The sequence below is a fragment of the Candidozyma haemuli genome (genome assembly GCF_002926055.2).
Source record: "Candidozyma haemuli strain B11899 chromosome Unknown B_2014730914, whole genome shotgun sequence".
Lineage (NCBI taxonomy): Eukaryota > Fungi > Ascomycota > Pichiomycetes > Serinales > Metschnikowiaceae > Candidozyma > Candidozyma haemuli.
Genome location: NW_020289902.1, coordinates 1,616,970 through 1,627,962, shown reverse-complemented (window position 1 = coordinate 1,627,962; position 10,993 = coordinate 1,616,970). Strand labels below are relative to the sequence as shown.

Genomic DNA, 10,993 nt, shown 5'->3' with positions numbered 1-10,993 from the left:
CAAATTCACAAAACCCACTTATACCCCTAAAGATGAACCAAGGCCCAATCCAAATTGAGTACCAGAACACCATAACGAGTCTAAGTGGACTTTTACTTATAAATGATGCCCCGCCTTTTGTCACTAAACGATTTTGTCGCCTCCTCTGGTTCCAAACTACTACGACTCATACCGCTGCTCTCAGTTCGTTGAAGGCTGCGTTAGGGGAGGTTATGGAGGCCTTAAGGGATCAATCTCTGAATCTTCATTTACCTCTCCAAGAACTCCATGGCCACTTTGACAAAAACCATTACTGGGCCGAGCTTAGGGTTAGCACAATGTTGAAATCAGAGATAACACTACTTTGCAACCACTTCAGTGTACATAGGAGGTCCTTTCCATCGGCAGAAAATGAGCTTAGTAGCTTTTGGCCGGGGTCGACACCCAACCAAGAAGTTTCAGAGGAAAGAATACAAGGCATTCGACGGAGTAAGAACTTGCGACTTCTTCAACTGCGGTTGACAATGCTCGGAGCACCTGAAGATAAAACTTCTAAGCTTATCAGCTCCTTCGACGATCTATTTGAAGACGATTGGGTATGGTCGTCTTGTATTGACTACATATGTGAGATGCAGAAAGCGTTGGCAAGAATTGGCTTTAATGACCATATGACGAAGTACCACACGGTTGATCAACTTCAAGAGTTTCAAAATAAGATTAAGCCACTATTAAGAGATCACTTCGAAATAGATAATCAGCGCGATGATCTCATCGCGCTGTTTCAGCTTGATTCTGCCCTCTCTAGTCCGCCTATCATGAAGATGCGGACTTATGCCGCCTCGATCGAAAGAACTTTTATACGAGTCGGCGGTTTCCAGTCAGCTACAATTCTGTTCAGAAGAAATGTTGCTTCATTAGAAAGGTTTGCAAAGCGTGGGTACTTCAAACCTTTCGTGATTTGGCTTGAAGGTTTTGAAAAGTCGATCGCAAGTTACCGTGATCATCCAGACCCAGCCGAAAGATACAGAATGCTTTGTGATGATATAAAAAAGCAGTCCGCAGATTTAAAGATTTTCCACTGGCAGGAGTTGACGGACATCAAGAAGTCGTTAATCGACTTGTATGACCATCTCCAGAAAACACCTGCGTTGTCAACACAAGTTTGGGAGGAATTCAAGAAGGTTATTACTCCAGCGCTTCTTTCACAAATACTTGGCGCCACGTATTTTGGAGAGAAAGAAAAACTCGATGGGAAGCAAATTAACCAGTTTTTCTTGATTAGCTCGATAGCGAGCTTTGTAAAGAAAACGGACGTGCTCAAATTTTTACCTCTCGCCCCTTGGTTGTTGGATCAGTTGATTAAGCCAACAAAGTTCTTCATGCCTCCTTCCAGCATCTCGCACCTTCCAGTATCCAACGAAGGCTTACTACAGCTTCTGAAAGACACTGGAACGACAGCACAGGCTATCCATATCGGCGGAAAGATCCTCTTGAACAGAGGTATCGAAGAGAATGCAGTGAAAGCTTATGTAACTGGGTTCGAAAATGTTTTCAAAGAGTCTAATGAAGATGAGCAGCTCGTTATCTTTCTGCTTTGTCGTTCATTCTGTCACAAACTCATGAAATGTCAAAAGAGAGACGAGATAGCCTCTGAGATTCGTTCACTCAGAGTGTCAATCGAAAAGGACGAGTTATTGTTATTGTGCGCTGGCAGGGAAAATTTGATCAGGCTGCTTGACAGAATACTTCTTCTGGCCGGTGCACGCTTCTGGTTCATGGATACCTTCAGTCCTGACTCCGTCGATCTTTACATTCAAGGAATTGCAATGGTGATAACCTTGGGTGTCCTCGTTGGTACTGCCCTGGCTGATCATGACTACCGCAAAGACTTGGTAGTGTCTTTACTGGCGAGTACTTTGGCAGCACTGGCACAGCCGTTGGTCAATATGCTTGATATCCTCGTACAACGGCATCTGAATGATAAATCACTGGATTGATTTATCGAAGTGCCCTCAATTCAGAAGGCATTGCGGTTAAACGCTCTAAATCAAGTGATTGACACCATTATTACAGCATCATCGGTCTCTTGGATATGGCTTGCATTTATTAACCATTCGATATAATAGAATGGTTATCTTTATTTGACTACACTGTACACCAGATCATAGCATCACTAGTGAAGTATCCTAGTCATATCAGAAGGCTTATATTCAGACATCGTCATAGTAATAGTCGTCATCTTCGGACATATATACCGGGGTAGGAGGTTCGACGGAGTACTTGGGTAGATAGTGTCCAAAACCTGTAGTACTGAAATCGTCTATGGCAAACAACAACGGGATGCGAGTTTGTACGTTCTTTGATGTAATGCCCATTTTCAAAGTCACATTGATTAGCATCTCATACCGCCTTTCCACTTCATTTGAGAATATTGACACAGGCATAGAAGGGAGTCTCTCTTGATAGAGAGACGGTGGGATAGGAACCAAATATGGATGGAATGGATGGTTTGGTGGATTCCAATGAAGCGACAAACATGGCTTTGTTTCCATGACTTTATGATGACAGAAGCTATCAGTGTACTTCAGGGGATCACAGGCGGCAATGTGTGTTGAACGTTCAGTTAGACTAACAGCAAACCTCTCAACAACGCAAGAACCATCCTGAGAGTTCGACGAATAATCCAATGCAAGATCTAGCCTCAAGAAATCGGAAATTCTCTCGTATGAAATAACCACACGTCCTTCATTAGACTGGCGGAGGCGTAGCAGGGAGAAGGTTGCCCTGAGTTTAGGATAGGTGAAGAGCTCAACAGAGCTTCTTGGTTGCAGATTCTGGGCTCTCTCATAATACATTGAAGGTTTTAGCAAGAAGTTCTGGAAACCGCTTCTGAAGGGCAACTTGTAATCCCCGTGCTCAAGGGTCATGGGCGATTTGATTCGGTTATTCTTCTTATTGCAAGCATTTCTCCAATCTACCCTTGTCCTGGGTAGGATCTTCACTTCTCCTGTGATTCTATTGTGGGTCGAATAATAATTGAAACCCCAGAAAAGAGTCTTCTCAAGGCCTTCAGTGTACTGGGTCTCTCCTGGTAGCTTATAATACCACCGCACGGTAGTCATGCTAAAACGAGCATACGCTTTCGTTACCCAAGAGACAGTTTCGTGTCCCCCATAAATCATGTCTATGCCTTCTGGGTAACGACAGTTCGATGGTGGGGGATTTACCCAGTCTGAGTCTCTTCGTTTAATAAAATGAGCTTTGAAAACTGAATTGTCATGGATCTTTATGCTCTTTGGAATCTTATCAAATCGTCGGTACACTGTTGCTATATCGATATCCAACCTTGCATTCAACCGCTTTTGGAGTCCAGTGTATGTATTGTCGAACACGCACCAAAAGTCAAGGAAGTAAGTTCTTATTTTGAACCTGTGCTGAACGTGGGTACCACTTTGGGGATCTTGCAATGAAAGAATTGGCTCGGTATGCTTAGTTGGTACCAGCCCGGGTAAGACTCGAGCCTCAATGTTTCAATTTGCTCATTGCAAGCAGTATCCATGAGTAAGATTGGTTCATAGTCATTTTTAAAGGGGCATTTGTGAAAACCAGAAGTTGATTCACAGCAAAACAATTGCACTCTGATGCTTCTTAACATCAAATGTCTTGGTAAAGCATCTCTGAGACCCAATCTAAGGGTGAGAAACTCAGAGAGGCACATTCCCGGTACCACTATTCTATCCTGCTCGTCTTGATAAAATTGGTGTGGCTCTTCATAAGTTGCATCAAGTAGCCAATCGTTACGAGGAACCTTTTTCAATTTCCTGTAGCACAACCTTCGATTCGCCATGTTGAAGCCAGTCCAATAAACACCTTCGTCGCTGGTGAACATAAAGCCGCCCACTAGTCTGTTCCCATTGGCCTTTGTGCCATAGACTCTGTTTTCAAGAAACGACTCCTCTAAAACCACATACTTTAGGCCAAGCTCCGCAGTATCATTACGCTCAAGACATCTGCAGCTGTTATCTGTCAAAGTCACATTGCATACCTTTCCATCTATGGACTGGACATTATGTGCCACCCAATTGATATTATGTGCTTTAAAGATCAACTCTGAAACAGCTATGATTCTTTTTGAAAGCACAAAAGTTCTAGTGATTTGTCCAGCAAACCGGCCTTTCCATTTTTTCCAATGTCTTTTGGGGTTCTCTTCCTTCCAACACTCATGAATGTTCATCGGCTTTTCCGCTTGCAGATCATATGATTTAAAGAAGTAGAAGTTAATTTTCCTAAGAAACATGCTGATGTGAAGCTTGCTGAAGGATGAGAATTCTCAATACTGGCCTTCATGGTAGAACCTCTTATACTTTCCTTTCTTGGAATATCCAAGGATACTGCTTGTGCGGCTAAACCTCAATGAATTCATGAAAGTAAGTATTTTATAGTTAAGAAAACAATACCTTCTGCTAGTGAAAAGAAGAAACTGCCCAGTGATTTAAATGGAAATCAACCCTCTAGACTGGTCCATATACCCCAAGTAAGACAGCTCCTAAAGCAGGCATTTTATACACAGAACCACCAGCTCAAAACCCCGGCTCCTTAAAGCACCTTTGCCTGCTTTTGCTTACCCCAATCATCTAAACTACCATTTGCATGGCTTCCTTGGTCAAGTACTACTGGTATAGTCGCAAACGCTCACTAGATCTTGTTGAAGTGCAATCAACCCCAAATGGCCGAAACACCCAAACACGCCAAACCCTGGAAACCGCAGCATATCAAAGCTAAAGAAAATCATCGTAATTGTAGTTTTCCGAAGCCACCCTTCATTTTCATTAAATACTGTCCATCTGAAAAGTCAACACGTGCACGGTCACATGACCCAACAGCCTCTGCTCTGCTCCATCTCGCATCACTGAAAAACATCTTCAAGCATCCACTTCCCCTACATATACCTCCATCCATATCCACTGCATAGCCTTTTCAGGATGTCCTCATCGCTCCTTTTGGCTCGTTTTGACCCGTCCCTAACTTACTTGGCCCTGGCGGTCCAGGCCTTGGATGTCCACCAAGTTAAGGTTCAATCGCTCATCTCATCGCAAGATCTGGTCAATGCTCTGTTGAGTCTTGGTAAGAACCAGAAGATCTCGAACTTGCTGTGGGTTTCTTCCGATCTGACGCCTCTTGTAGCATTGTGCCTAACGAACGGTACTATCCAGCTTTACTCGCCGTTGTCTAACTCGATAGTGGCCGAGTTGGAGCATCCATCCAGTCTACAGATCACAGACTTCCACTATTCTGAATTCTCCAAGACAGCATGGTCTTCTGATGTGGGTGGGAACATTTACGAATGGGATTTGCAAAGTCACCAGTTGTTGCTGAAGACGGCGCTTTTCGATTTGCTTGAATTGGCTGAATCTGTGTCCAGAATCTCCTCTGTATCATACGATGGAAAAGCCCACCTTCTTGTGGGTACACAAAACGTTTACTTAATTAATCCATACACAAAGACTGTTGTCAAGACGTTCCATGCCCATGTGCTGCCTATACATACGCTTATGCCAGTGGCTGGCCATCGTGATCTTTTCATTACAGCTGCAGATGGAGACCGTTTCGTCAACGTATATTCTTTCTACAAGACGTTTGCCAAAGCTGTTCTTGTTGCTGAAGCATGCATCGAGCATGTTGGTATTGCTGAGCACGATACCGTGGGGTCGATTTTGGCTGCGATTACGGAATCTGGCTCAGTGGAAGTATTCCAGAACCCACTTAATTTCGATAATTCCAACGTCACTGAGACTCCAGAAAAGTCTAAGAAGAAGAGAAAGCACGCCAAAGCCGTTCTGAGTAGACACTCGGATGCCTTGCTTAAGTTTGGAAGACCCGACGGTGAAATCACCAACCCAGATGACGAAACATTACGAATCAATGCACTTGCACTTTCAAGCAGTATTTTGCATGTTACGTGGCTCGAAAATGCCTCTGTCTCATACTTTGATGCATTGCCATGGTACAACGACGCTGGTTTCACATTTAACGGCACCCAGAAAATCGCCAAGTCCAAGCAGAAAGTCATAGCCACTTCTCATTCCACCGATGGCCACGATGTGGCTGCACCAAAGCTTTACCAAGAATCCCATACTGTCATCACAGAAGGTAACGCTTTCCAGGATGATGTGGACGAAGAGGAAGACGAAGAGAGTTTGGCAGAGAAAATCAACAAGCTCAGTGAAGAGCTGAGACAAGCAGAAAGCAGAGGTAAAAAGAAGCTCAAGCGTCATACTCCCGGTTCCTTGGCCGTTGTGTTATCCCAAGCATTAAAGAACAACGATAACTCGCTCCTTGACAACTCTGTGCTTATAAACAAGGACCCCGAGATTGTCAGAAACACCATTGCCAGATTAGATCCATCGTTGGCTGTGGTTCTTCTAGACAGACTAGCGGAGAGAATCACCAGAAAGCAGTCCCGTCTGGAGCTGTTGTACTTCTGGATCAAGTGGGTGATTGTCATCCACGGCAGTGTTTTGGCATCGATCCCCAACATCAGCAACAAGTTGACCAGTTTGCATTCCATCTTGACCAAGAAGGCCGACACCTTGCCTCGTTTGCTCGAGTTGCAAGGCAGACTCAATCTTTTACAGTCACAAAACAGCTTGAAGAAAGAGATTTTGAACGGTTCCGTGGTCCAAGACGAAGACGGCGAAGGCGAGGTCGAGTATGTGGAAGAGCTTGACGATGCCGAGTACGCTGGACTCATCAGTGACGACGAAGATGAAGACATGGAAGAAATGGACGGTGTGGACGACTACGAAGAAAGCGACGGCGAGCTCGAAAACGGCATCGACCAATAAATAATCACAATCTATAGACAAAACACGAAACGCATCTATCCACTGAGTAGTAGCACCATATATTTTGCACCCATTTAAAGCGCGCGATGCAACCACTTTTCCACCCCACCCAAATGCCTCAAGTCTTATCTTGGAGATACGTGTATTTCTTGACTATAGGGCTCCGATTCATTCTAGCCCTTGCAGACTCGTATATCCACCCGGATGAGCATTTCCAGAGCTTGGAGGTAGCCACGCTGGCCTGGTTGGGGTATAATACCAATATTCCATGGGAGTTCACGTCTTCCAGTCCTGCCAGAAGCTATGCTCCACTTGTGGTGGTTTACTGGCCGGTACTAAAAGTAACCAGTCTTTTAGGGCTTGAGCTGCCGTTGCAAATATGGTATATCTCGAGACTTGTGCTTATGGTGGTTTCATGGATGGTTACAGACTGGTGCTTGTATAAGATGCTTCCTACCAAGCAGGAGAGGATCAAGGCTATTTACTTTACGCTGTCGTCGTACGTGACGTTGGTGTACCAGTCACATTGCTTTTCAAATTCAATTGAGACCGTGTTGGTGGTGGCGGCGGTATATGTGATTAATGAGCTTCGGTTCATTTCTGGCCAGGACGCTTCTCAGCATAGTAAGGCCGAGTTGGTGAAGTTGGCAGCGGCATTGGGCGTGTTGGTGTCGTTTGGCGTGTTTACGAGAATCACATTCCCGGCGTTTTTTGTGCTTCCTTCGTTTTACTTGTTGAAGAGCTTCTGGAGATGGAAAGCGCTTCCTTTCGCTGCTGGTGCTACGTTTGCATTGACGTCAGCAGCGTGTATTATTCTTGATACTGTCATGTTCGGCAGAAGATCTGTTTCTGAGTTGTTTACTGATCCATTGGACTTTGCCCAGTATATTATCACTCCATGGAACAATCTCGCTTACAATACCAACACGTCGAATTTGGCAAAGCACGGTATCCATCCATGGTATACCCATATTGCTGCCAACATGCCGCAGCTTCTTGGCCCAGGCTTGTTGCTTCTTTTCTTTCGCTTTAGAAACAGATACTGGAAAACAACGCCGTTCTTGGCTGCCTTGAGCGGTGTTTTGTTCCTTTCTGTTGTTCCACACCAGGAACTTCGCTTTTTGATTCCAATTGTGCCATTACTATGCTGCTGCTTCGATCTTAGTCTTGGCTACGAGGGCGACGCAAAGGACGTTGCCTCTTGGTCATCAGTTTTGATGGGCCTCTGGCTCATTTTCAACTTAGTCATGGGAGTGCTTATGGGCATCTTCCACCAGGGCGGTGTTGTTCCAGCATTAGACTTTTTGCATACTCAGAAACCACAGGGCGTTACTCAAGTGTGGTGGAGAACATACTCTCCTCCTACGTGGATGTTGGCTGATAAGGAAGCCGAATACCAGTTCATCACTTTAAACACAGAGTTACAAGGGTTCGAACTAGATGAAACGAAAAAGAACTACGTGATAGATGCTATGGGCTCTGATTTTAAAATTGTTGATGCACTCATCAAGAATTTACATAACAAGGTGATGTTGGTGACGCCAGTCGCCTCGTTCTCGTCAAATTTCGACGCCAGTCGGTTTAACAAGACGTGGAGTACACCCTTCCATTTGGATCTAGATCACCTTGATTGGAATGATTCAAGAACATTACAACCAGGATTGGCCATCTATGAGCTTGTCTAACATCTTGGAAATGAAGAAAAATATAGTCGTCATGAGATTACTTGTAGAATTCGAACTTGTCGTGCTCAGTTCCGGTCTTCACCTGTGCAGTGTAAGCCTCCTCCAAGTCGCTCTGTAGAATCATGTATCTGTTCTTTCTAACAGCTCGTAAACCGGCTTCTTGCATAATGGCAGCAATAACGGCACCAGACAATGGGTCGTTACGTACAATCAACGAATCCAAGTCAACCTCTGGGGCCAATGCCATTTTAGATGCAACGGTAGAGAAAATCAAACGTCTTTCTCTTCTGTCCTTCAAGGATGGGAACTCAATCTTTCTGTCCAATCTACCTGGTCTCAACAATGCGGGATCCAAGGTATCAGCTCTGTTGGTGGCCATAATGACCTTCACGTTGGATGTCTGGTCGAAACCATCCATCTGGTTCAACAACTCCAATAAAATTCTTTGAACTTCACGATCAGCACCGGTCTGAGCATCGAATCTCTTGGTGGCGATAGCATCAATCTCATCAATGAAAATGATTGCTGGAGAGTTCTCTCTAGCTAGACGGAAAACGTCTCTGACCATTCTTGGACCTTCACCGAGATACTTTTGAACGAACTCAGAACCGTTGATTCTGATGAAAGATGCAGTTGTGGAGTTGGCCACGGCCTTGACCAACATGGTCTTACCGGTACCTGGAGGACCATAAAGCAACACACCTCTTGGAGGGTCAATACCGATCTGGGAGTATAAATCACCCTGGGTCAAGGGCAATTCCACAGCTTCTCTGATTTCTTGTTTCTGCATGTCCAAACCACCGACATCAGCATAGGTAACGTCGGGTTTCTGGTTGTCGCCAACAATGGAGATCGACGAGTCGGCTTCAGGAGGTAAAATGTCCACAAGGGCATTGGAGTGACGGTGTAAAGCCACCGAAGAAGATGGTTTCAATAATTCTCTATCCAAAGTAGAAAGAATCCTAACAACGTAGTTGGATCCTGTCGTACTGGAAACGATACCTGTGTTTTCATCGATTGGCTCCAAGAACTGGCCAATAACCAAAGGAACCGATCTGATTCTCTTGACTTCTTCTTGAGCACGTACAAGCTCTCTCTTCAAGTGGCGCTGTTCGTCCTTAATGTAATCCTCCTGTAACAACAATAAGTCCAACTCTTTCTCCAACTTCTTTAGCTTCAAGTACACATCCAAGTTATCGTCGGTCATGTGGGCCCAATCTGGCTTGGACCTTGGAAGAGCGTGAGCAGAGACCACTGGCTGTTCTATACCTAGTTCCTCCATGGCAATTGTATATTTGTGGGAAAACTGATAAGGGTATGGGTTGGTGATTAGTAGTACTGATTGATCAACCTGAGTATCTGTGGCGAGATAGTGGTCCATGCACGACCCTTAACTATGGGCCAACCAACCACCACCAATTTTCAGCAGCCATAAAAGAAAGAATAGGAAAACAGCTTTGGCTGTTTTAGTAAAGGCACAAGAGTTATCTTCTTCTCTTTCAGCCACTTTTCAAAGTCTGTTGCACTTCTGCTGGTCCCATTTGGTGGTCCACTTTGGCTGCGAAAAACACCTATAGACAACCAGTACCACTCCACCAACCACCAACCACCAACAAAACACCATATCTCTCTTATAAACTCTAAAACTCACTTTCACTTCAACTTTTCAGCTTCATCTAAACACTAACTCATCTTCTTCCCTCGCCACACCACCTTCTCGGTTGCACTGTGTTACTTGCTCAGACCACCTATGCACCAGCAATACCATACCACCTCTTCACAGCCAGAAGCTTATAAACACTTGAAACCCAAACTCAAAACTTCATTTTCTTCCTGTTTGGGCCAAGGATGCTTGTTCCCGGACCGAGTCATTTATTTCTCCAAAAAGCGCCGCTGTTGCTGGATCAAGTCAACTTTGTGACACCGCCAAACAAACTCTACCTGAGATCCCCACCCAAAGAGTTCCAGGCTCCAAGGCATAGGAAGAGAAATAACGATGGCTACAGTTTGAAAAGAAAAAATAAGCAAATAATGAAAAAAATAAAAATAAAAAAATGAAAACGTAACTTCTTATACTCAAGTATCATCGTCAACCGCATTCCCAGGAATCTCACCAATACACACATTACCAGCAAAATCGCAAACATTCTATCCCACTTCATCCATCCCATTTCACCTCCCTAGGGTAACAAAAACCCAAATACCCAAAACAGCCACCGTCCAACCTTCTTTCAAACCTTCTCCCAAACTCTGCCACTCCCCCATTGGTCCACTGCCATCTTCCCCAGCCCTAAACCCTTCTTCTGTCCTCTAAACCCTCCATTTAACCCATCCTACAGCTGACTACATACACTTGGCGTAGCGGCATGTCTCACTTTGTGGCTCGAGAAGGTTGCTGTGGCCAAGCAGCGGGTGAAATCTGGAAACTGCCTGGTCTGCCAAAAAACAAAAAACCACTTCCCAGGACTCTAGGGGCTCGGCTGG

At 44.7% G+C, this 10,993-nt stretch overlaps 6 protein-coding genes across 6 annotated transcripts; 3 read left to right on the top strand and 3 right to left on the bottom strand. All coding sequences in view use genetic code 12, as the record gives it.

The window, feature by feature from the left end:
- Window positions 1-503: 503 nt before the first annotated feature.
- Window positions 504-1,976, top strand: CXQ85_001508 (uncharacterized protein; the record flags this gene model as incomplete). Its single annotated transcript, XM_025485216.1, has 1 exon — window positions 504-1,976. One exon carries the CDS (start codon window positions 504-506, stop codon window positions 1,974-1,976), a length of 1,473 nt encoding a protein of 490 aa, XP_025340147.1.
- Window positions 1,977-2,189: 213 nt separating this feature from the next.
- On the bottom strand, window positions 2,190-3,101 carry CXQ85_001507 (uncharacterized protein; the record flags this gene model as incomplete). Its single annotated transcript, XM_025485215.1, has 1 exon — window positions 2,190-3,101. The coding sequence occupies one exon, from the start codon at window positions 3,099-3,101 to the stop codon at window positions 2,190-2,192; it is 912 nt and encodes a 303-aa protein (XP_025340146.1).
- A 296-nt stretch (window positions 3,102-3,397) lies between these two features.
- On the bottom strand, window positions 3,398-4,276 carry CXQ85_001506 (uncharacterized protein; the record flags this gene model as incomplete). Its single annotated transcript, XM_025485214.1, has 1 exon — window positions 3,398-4,276. One exon carries the CDS (start codon window positions 4,274-4,276, stop codon window positions 3,398-3,400), a length of 879 nt encoding a protein of 292 aa, XP_025340145.1.
- A 685-nt stretch (window positions 4,277-4,961) lies between these two features.
- On the top strand, window positions 4,962-6,824 carry UTP5 (Utp5p; the record flags this gene model as incomplete). The annotated part of the gene is made up of 1 exon (XM_025485213.1): window positions 4,962-6,824. One exon carries the CDS (start codon window positions 4,962-4,964, stop codon window positions 6,822-6,824), a length of 1,863 nt encoding a protein of 620 aa, XP_025340144.1.
- Window positions 6,825-6,937: 113 nt separating this feature from the next.
- Window positions 6,938-8,509, top strand: SMP3 (glycosylphosphatidylinositol-alpha 1,2 mannosyltransferase; the record flags this gene model as incomplete). Its single annotated transcript, XM_025485212.1, has 1 exon — window positions 6,938-8,509. The coding sequence occupies one exon, from the start codon at window positions 6,938-6,940 to the stop codon at window positions 8,507-8,509; it is 1,572 nt and encodes a 523-aa protein (XP_025340143.1).
- Window positions 8,510-8,546: 37 nt separating this feature from the next.
- Window positions 8,547-9,791, bottom strand: PR26 (proteasome regulatory particle base subunit; the record flags this gene model as incomplete). Its single annotated transcript, XM_025485211.1, has 1 exon — window positions 8,547-9,791. The coding sequence occupies one exon, from the start codon at window positions 9,789-9,791 to the stop codon at window positions 8,547-8,549; it is 1,245 nt and encodes a 414-aa protein (XP_025340142.1).
- Window positions 9,792-10,993: the final 1,202 nt, after the last annotated feature.